At 40.2% G+C, this 9043-nt stretch overlaps 1 protein-coding gene across 17 annotated transcripts in view; it reads right to left on the reverse strand.

Moving 5' to 3' along the window:
• The window catches only part of MCHR2 (melanin concentrating hormone receptor 2), a 29506-nt gene extending 22192 nt beyond the window's left edge, over nt 1-7314 (reverse strand). For 6 of the 17 annotated variants that reach the window (XR_007708101.1, XR_007708098.1, XR_007708099.1 and 3 more), the window contains exons 1-4: nt 5458-5594; nt 5091-5206; nt 3281-3410; nt 3110-3158 (exon numbers count right to left, since the gene is read on the reverse strand). Coding sequence is in view for 6 of the 17 variants with exons in the window: in XM_050709961.1 (XP_050565918.1) it covers nt 3110-3158; nt 3281-3410; nt 5091-5097 (186 nt within the window). In the remaining 11 variants the exon portion in view is untranslated. Of the gene's footprint in view, nt 1-3109; nt 3159-3280; nt 3416-5090; nt 5207-5457; nt 5601-7062 lie in introns of those variants that run through there. The other 11 variants (XR_004780979.2, XR_004780977.2, XR_007708103.1 and 8 more) reach the window with 4 other exon arrangements.
• Between the last annotated feature and the right edge of the window lie 1729 nt (nt 7315-9043).

Raw genomic sequence — 9043 nt, forward strand, 5'->3', positions numbered from 1 at the left:
AGGAGTTTGTAAGTGTCATGGTTTTGGCTGGGATAAAGTTAATTTTCTTCACAGAGGCTCACACAATGCTGTGTTTTGGATTTTTGATGAAAATAGTGGTGATGACATACCAATGTTTTAGTTGTTGCAGAGCAGTGTTTGCACAGATCCCAGGCTTTTCCTGCTCCTGGCGCTGCCCTGCCAGTAAGGAGGCTGGGGGTGCCCCAGTAACTGGGAGGGGACATGGCCAGGACATCTGGCCGAGGATGGCCACAGGGATGTCCCACGCCATGTGGTGCCATGCTCAGCAATAACAGCTGGGGGAAAGGAGGAGGAAGGGGGGAAGGGGGGATGTTGGGGTGATGGTGTTTGTCTTCCCAAGGAACCATTCCATGGGATGAGCCCTGCTTTCCTGGACATCACTTAATAGTGAATTAATGCTTTGTTTTGCTTTGCTTGCACATGAAGCTTTTACTTTATCTAGTAAAACATCCTTGCCTCAACCTATGAGTTATTGCACTTTTAACTTTTCGATTCCCTTCCCCATCCCACCTGGGGAGAGTGAGTGAGCAGCTGTGTGACACTTACCTGCATGCTGAGGTTAAACCTCAACAGGAAGTTAAGTGAACAACGGTAAGTAAGGAAGTGATGCCATCCAAAGGGACCTGGACAGGCTTGAGAAGTGGGTCCACATGAACCTAATGAGGTTCAACCAGTATAAATGCAGGATACTGCACCTGGGCTGGGGAAATTCCAGATGTGAATACAGACTAAGAGAAGAACTCATTGAGACCAGCCCTGCAGAGAAGGACTTGTGGGTTCTGGTGGATCATAAGCTCGACATGAGTTGGCAGTGCGCGCTTGCATCCCAGAAGGTCAACTGCATCCTGGGCTGCATTATAAGAGGTGTGGCCAGTAGGTCGAGGGAGGTGACTGTCCCCCTCTACTCTGCCCTCGTGAGGCCCCACTTGGAGTACTGCATCCAGGTCTGGAGCCCCCAGCACAAGAAGGATGTGGAGCTGTTAGAGTGGCACCAGAGGAGGGCCACAAAGATGATCAAGGAGCTGGAGCACCTCTCTTACAAAGACAGGCTAAGAGAGCTGGGGCTGTTCAGCCTACGGAAGAGAAGGCACTGGGGTGACCTCATCACAGCCTTTCAGTACTGAAAGGGGTCTTATAAAAAGGATGGAGAAGGACTCTTTACTCGGGTAGATAACGATAGGACAAAGGGGAATGGTTTTAAACTAAAAGAGGGGAGATTTAGATTAGAAGTCAGGAGGAAATTTTTCACTCAGAGGGTGGTGAGGCACTGGAACAGGTTGCCCAGAGAGGCTGTGGATGCCCCATCCCTGGAGGTGTTCAAGACCAGGTTAGATAAGACCCTGAGCAACTTGATCTAGTGGGTGGTGTCCCTGCCTATGGCAGTGGGTGGAACTAGATGATCCTTGAAGTCCATTCCATTCCATTCCATTCCATTGAATATTCTATATATTATAGCAAATGGTATATATATTATAGAAAAAATACATATTTTTCAAATAAGAAGTGATAAAAAATAAATTGGTTATTAGTGAAACCTCCCATTCCTAATAAGTGATTAATCTGGTGGAAATTTATGAACAAAAAGCTACATTGGGCTGAAAAAATATGTGTTTAGCTTCTACAAAGTAAATGACTGCTATTTTGTTTATAAAAAGAGGTGAGTTTTTCAGCAAATAAAAAATCATATTTATTTGTGTTTTAAAATGTAAGATTAGCACTTCATGAAAGAATTGGAAAAAGAATAACCATTTACATTAGTAAATAGAGCTTCAGATGTGACAGAGCAACTTCCAAGCTAACAAACCCTTCTTGCTTTATAACTATCTCAATTGATTTATTAAAGAGCATTGTTTTAGTATTTGCCTCCAACAAGACATTACCCTTCAGATTTCAGCAGAAAAGTAGAAAAAAGCCTTCTAATTTAATTAACATCAACCCTGAAAGGAGAGACTATTCAAAAGAGCAACATCATTTACTTTTTTTATTTTTTTTTTTTAGTGACAGAATTTAAAAACTAAAAGTTAATCCCTGAAACTTCAAGTTTTAATATATGTGCTCTGTATCCATATTTCCTTTGACAAGCTATTGCCACCCAAAAATGAAAATATGAGTCAGTAAGGAAAACAGCACACCTAAGTTTAACCATAAAAGCAAAACCTGTATGTTTAGCATTGTGAAGATAAGAACATTGTGAAGATAAGATACATTTTATTGTCATGGAAAGAAATTTTGCACAGTACAAAAGAAAACAAAACTTAAAAGAGAACAAAGTAAATAGAAAGGAGGAAGAACGTTTTGGAAAAGTGAAAGAGCCCTTAACTGACAAGTCTGAAGACCATAATTCAAGAGCAGAAATTTGAAATTTATGCAAACTTGTTTAAAGCAGACACATATGAATTTGTGAAATCCAGAAATATGTCAGGTTTCTGAAGCAGTCCAGAAAGCTGCCCAAGGAAGCAAGTGAGGATTCTGATGATCTTTACTGCATTGTTTTCAAGATGAGATCTCTAAACTCTGACTTTACAATGGCTAAAAAATATCTTTTCCTTTTTGTTGATGTGGCAACAAAGGTGGAGAAAATTTAGCTGGTTATTTCTCCAAGTTTTTTTCCAAGGAAATGGCTGTCACTTGCACTGAAATAAGCTATTCATCCTACTCTGATCAGACAGGATTTCATTATCTACTTCTGAAATATTGAAACACCTTCATTGCTTCTTTTCATATGCTTCCTCTAACATTTGTGAAGATTTCATTGTTAAAGATTCTTAAAAAAATCTGCCTATGAATTATTTAAAGTAAGTATGCTCTGAGCACTGTCAAGTGTCTAATCTCCCACCTAAGTAAAACTGTTTTCTTGTATCATACACCAATTTTAATGGGAATGCTAGGACTCTGGTGATGCTGGGATGCTGCTATGTTTGTCTATCTTGCCCATGCTTCCCCTGAATTTTTGTAACCTCTTCGATGTGAGCAACATGCCCTACATTACATGGCAAGAGGTTATAGTTTAAGCAGTTAAAGTAATTAGCAGCTGTGAGTTAACTCAAGTTAACTTGCTGATACAGGCATGAGAGAAATGTCAGTTTACCTGTTTATCAACAGTGCCCTTCTTGCAAGTGATGTAATTTTTCTTATTTCTGTGAAGAAAAATAAGAAAAGGCATGAGATTGTTCATAATCAGGAATGGGTTAGGCGTGGGTAGTTTTGTTCAAATGAAGAACAAAGGAGAAGGAAAGTAATTACACAGAGATCTACCTACTTGGACCAAGAACTGAAGAAGAAATTCAGACCATATCTGTCAGTTTTGTAAAGCATAGTTGAGACAGGCCCTTCCTGAAGCAATGTATGTGCTGCATACGGTAAGCACATCTGTACCATGATGGCAAGACCTGGGCTGGAAATGGAAGGTAAACATTACTGCTTACATTTAACCACTTACATCCACTGAGGCTAAATGTATGAAGCAGCACATATAAAAATCTGTGTAAACTGTTTAGGTATGACTGGAAACTGCATACTACCTATTACCTGGTCATAATACAGAGTTTGAGAATGACCAATGAACTGAACACGGATAAAATCAGAAAGTAGAAACAATCTCTGGCCATCTTGGGAATATCCTGCCATTTTAACCCACTGAGATGGTCACAGAGCCAGGAGAATTGCTACTTCTATGTTCCCCTGTCCCCCAGCATCACACATACAGCTCCAATTTATCTTTGATTCACATAAGCAAACTGAAGGATGCAAATTCATATCCTAGCTAAGTGATATCACTTTTCCTTATCAAATGTAATCTTCCTTGGTCTTTGTGTGTGGTACACTACCTACCACTAGGAGAGTGAAGAAGCATTCTGGATGTCTCTCCTGTACAATGCATTTCTTTTGTCTGTGCTTGGCTGCTCATGCAGTATACTGCCCACCCACTTGGAGTAGCAAACTGCTTTGTTGTGGACAAAAATATCCTTATATTTTTTTGATGGATCCTTTTTTTTTTTTGGGGGGGGGGGATGTTGGAGAGGAATGCACTGATTAGAAAATGTTGCTTGGTATATGACATTTTCATTTAGTCACAGAATTTTACTGACATTCCAGCAAAAGATGCTTGGAGATTTCTATGTAAGACCAATATAAATTCAATAGAAGAACTGATTCCATATAATTTTTCAATAAATCCCTAACAAGTAGGTAGCTGGCATTACAAACCAGATGTTTACTTCTCTAATTCTGATAAATGAACCTGGGTTAAACTATTAAGGGAAGATGTTTTTCTTCCCACAATATTACTTGACTTCACGTGACTCTGATATCAAAATGCATACAAAATAAGGCAACATGACAGGAGAAAAAAAATATTTAAGCATAATAACCCCGTTTGATTTTTAATCCTGATTTGAATGCAGTTATGCTGCACAATGGCCTTTGCAAAAACCCTCTGTATTTCATTTTTTGACTTGTTTTCTTTTGCAAAAAATTTGCTTCTTCTTCAATAAATAAAGGTCATGCTGACTTGTTCCAATGAGTAGAAAGGAATGGAAAATTATAATTCTTTTAAAAAGCTGAACTCCTGAATATAACTGTCACATCTCACAAATCTTTTCTTCATCTTACTGTATTCTTCTTTGTAAAACCACCATCCTAAGCACTTTGACTTAAATAGTGTGAGAGCATCTTGTTCTCTAGTACGAGCTTGCGTTTAGAGAGATGCTGATTTTCCCCACTCTCCCAGACAACTAACCTCTAATGATTCGTAAAGGCACACACACCTTTCCCCCAAAGACAGAGTTGGATTGATTGGTTGTTTTTAATTAGAAAGGAAAAAGAAAGAAATCCCTCCAAGTTTAGGAAACAGTAGCAACCTCGGTCCGGAAGCCCCCGCCCCGTGGCTGTGCCACTGTGAGCCCCCCCGGGGCACCTTCCTTCGCCCCTCCGCCCCTCCATCCCTGCACCCCGCTGCTCATCCTGTGGCACCCTCCCCGCCGTGTGCCCCAGGGGCTGCAGTGGCCCCCAGCACGCCCCGCTCCCGCTGCATCCTGCCGCACTGTGACCCCCTCCGGCTGGGAACTCACCTCTCATCGTGCTGTGCTCCTTAGTCTGCGGGCTGGCGGAGTCATCTTCGGCACGACAGGAGGAAGCAGCGCCTTGCTCCCAACACGCAGCCCGAGGCTGTGCCCATCGCTGAACGCTTGCACAGAGTGTTAAATATGTTAAATATAAATATATATATATATTTATATTATATATAATATTATAATATATTTATATATTTATTTCATATAAATATAAAAATATGTTAAATATAAAAACCAAAAACAAACGTACAAACAAAAACCCCAACACAATATTTACCTTGGAGAAACAAACATACAAACAAACAAATGAAACAACAAACACTCTCTGTGAATGTATTTTAAATATCAAAAGAAAATATGATACCTATTTCACCATTTACTCTGTTTCACAGCACTTATATCTATGCAGTTTTAAACCTCCCTGAAATATCACGGAGCCCTTCATAAGAAATCAGAAAGAAGAGCAGAGGGAAATGGCCATATCTGTCTAACATCAAAATAGTTGTCAAAGAACTGTGGCAGAGTTGCTGAATTATACTAAACCACAGATGACTGGGCAGATCTGGTTCAGGCTTTTCAAATTATGGCATCTGTTTCTGGTTATGATATGCAAAGGTAGTCACCTAAACATTTTTTAAATTCCTCCTTACAGGAGTGTGTGAATGCATATTTTGACTCAACTGATAGAGTTTTTTTTTTTTTTTTTTTTTTTTTTTGGTAGTGAATTTTCATAGTTTATATGCAATAAGTACATGAATTGAGTACTCCTGAAGCCAGGACATTGCAGCATTATAGTGCTGACAGATTATTCTCAGAACTGCTTTTCACACTTTAATGCAATTTTGGCAAAAATGTTTAATATTGGTTGGAATTTATTTTTGCTGAAACATTCCCAATTTCTCCCACTTCAAAGACACATCTCAGATGATTTGATTTGGATTACCATCTCAGCTTCTGTAGGAAAAAAACCTTACCCAAACATTTTGAATTGCCTTTAAAAACCATACGATCCCTCTATACCCACTCAGAGAAGTGCAGCTCACATAGGAGTATGGGAAACACAAACTGTTTCAGTAGAGTTGACACATGAGAAAGGCTGCTATGAAAAAAAAGTCAGTTGGGAAAATGCTTTACATCCAAAGACAAGTGGAAGCCTCAAGGGTATATTCTTTAGTGATATACCCCTTTCTAGCTCTGGAAAGGAGGGTTTCCCAGATTGCCACCAGCTGCCTTTTCATGCCCACAACAGAGCCAGCCCAGTTGCCTTTAGCTGCCCCAAGCACTTATGCTGGAGCTCACTGCTCCCTGACATGTGCCAGCACACCTTCAGGTGTCATCCCTCTCACCTGGTTCTTGTCAAAAGATTGGGGCTAGAAAAGTTTACCATTAAATGAAATTAAATGAATCTGTGTCAGTCTGGCAAAACCAGGTTAGAGAGGTAAATAATATGCATATCACTGGCACATCTGTGAGAAAAGTAACCTCTGGAAGGAGGGAAGCAATAGGCAGCTTAAGTGGTGACTGCTCCAGCAGGAAGGATCAGCGTGCTTTCTACTCTGTAGGCACAGGAGGGAAGCAAAGTGTCAGTCAGAGTACTCTGTGAAGATAAGTCCAAGTAAACCAGGAAAAAGTAGAGACAGATAGCCCAGAACAAGGACTGTAGGTCATATCTAGATGCTGGAGGCATCTGTCTCAGGAAGGAGAATCTTTGGGAAGCATGTTAGGGGTTGGGGAGAGACGAATGTGGGTCACTGTGTGTTGTGGTTTAGCCCGGCTGGCAGCCAAACACCACACAGCCGTTCGCTCACCCTCCCCCCTCCCTCTCCGGGATGGGGGAGAGAAACGGGAAAGTGAAGCCTGTGAGTTGAGATAACAACAGTTTATTAAGACAGGAAAAATAATAATAATAATAATAATAATAATAGTAATAATGTGTACAAAATAAGTGATGCACAATGCAATTGCTCACCACCCGTTGACCGATGCCCAGCCTATCCCCGAGCAGCCGGCCCCCCCACCCCGGCTAGCCACCCCTATATATTGTTCAGCCTGACGTCAGATGGTATGGAATACCCCTTTGGCCAGTTTGGGTCAGCTGTCCTGGGTCTGTCCCCTCCCAGCTCCTGCTGCACCCCCAGCCTGCTCGCTAGCAGGACAGAGCGAGAAGCTGAAAAGTCCTTGGCTTGGTGTAAGCATTGCTCTACAACAATTAAAACATCAGCATGTTATCAGCGCTCTTCTCATCCTAATCCAAAACATAACACCCTGCCAGCTACTAGGAGGAAAATTAACTCTGTCCTACCTGAAACCAGGACACTGTGGAAAATAAAACAGAGACAGGCTTTCAGAAAAGAGTGTGGAGAAGTAGCCAATGCAGTCCTTAGACATACCAACATTAATAACAAGAAGAACAGAAGGAGATGAGATACTATCTTGATTTGGTGCAAGGAGCATTATGGCCTTTTCATGTTTTTACAATATAGCCATTACCCAGAAGATTCAAAAAAGCAGAATGACAACTTTAAACCCAGAAAACAAACACATAGAGAGAGATTTGGGGTGAGGGGGAGAGATTTTCTTTAGCAAGGAAAAGATTAGAAGCTTATCATGTCATCAGTTTATGAATATCAACAAAAGGAAAAAAAATAGAAGTAAAAGCATTTTTTTTTCCCAGCAAACAGTAATGCAATTAAACTCACAGTCTGAAGACAGAATTAGAGAAAAACTACAATGGTAATAAGACATCAATTTGTAGCTAAGCCATAGGAACAACTTATTGCGTTTACAGGTATGATCTGCAACAACGAAACAACTTTTAAAGTAGTTCAGATATTTTTCCGACATATAGGTCCTTGCTCAAATGGGAATTAATTGCAAATAACATATTTTAAATTTATTTTGCAGGAAGGCAAACAACTGCTCTCTGTTTATCTACTACCTTGCTAATCCATGAGAAAGCTGATGCCACAGTTAGGAAGTGAGGTACTTATCCCTTTGGACAAAGTTTGGGTACATATTCATACATTCAGACTTTGCAGATACAATGACAGAATGGAAATCTTTGAAATTCTGGTAGGTTATGACTAACTAACAGCTTTGACTCATAATCAGTGAAATGCTGAAACCTCAACTGCTCTGAACTGCACAAAACTCACTATGACTGGTTTGGGACAAGTAATGAAAGAAAAAGAATGGCTCTCAGTTGATTTGGGAGATGTTTACCTGGAATAGAGAGATAACAGGAATAAGTATTTTGAATTAAGATTTAACTGGAGCAGAGACTGGTACTCTGGACTCTGTGTATTCATTCTTTCTCTTGTTCTCTTTTTCATACAGTGAGTTTTAATTATTTCAGGACAACTGGAAGAGCATGAAGAGATGATAGAGTTCCCCAGAGTGCCCATGGTTAGGTCATGCTTATAGTAAACTCCCTTGGGCAGCACAGATTAATTTATTCCCAGTCAACCAAATCTGTAGAGATGTTGGATAAATCAGAAGAAATGTCATGATCATCTTCTTTACTTTCTAAGAAAGGAAAAGAAGCTTTCTAAGAAAGGCAAAGCTGGAAATTTTCAGGGGTGGGAAGGGGAAGGGAGAAGAGCAGATGACAGTAAGGGTATGCTGACTGGGGAGAGGGAGCTGCCTCCCTTCCTTAGGTGCTGGGAGCCTCATTCCCTTGCAGAAGCAGGTCACAAATCCTCCTCCGTAGCATTTCTGACTCCTGCAGGTTTTGATTTTTTTTTTTTAATTTTTATTTTTTGGTACAGAGCTTTCCTTACACATCATACGGAAATCTTATAGGATAGTTTATGAGGGAGGTTTCAACTTTTTTGTAAATAATTCATTTTTATGAATATATTAGCCTGAAAAATAGTTAAGAAGAAAGTTAATGTAAAATAACAACAACAACAACAACAAACCCCACAATGTTTCACTTAGAATTTTCCCTG

The sequence above is a fragment of the Cygnus atratus genome, chromosome 3 (assembly GCF_013377495.2).
Source record: "Cygnus atratus isolate AKBS03 ecotype Queensland, Australia chromosome 3, CAtr_DNAZoo_HiC_assembly, whole genome shotgun sequence".
Taxonomy (NCBI): domain Eukaryota; kingdom Metazoa; phylum Chordata; class Aves; order Anseriformes; family Anatidae; genus Cygnus; species Cygnus atratus.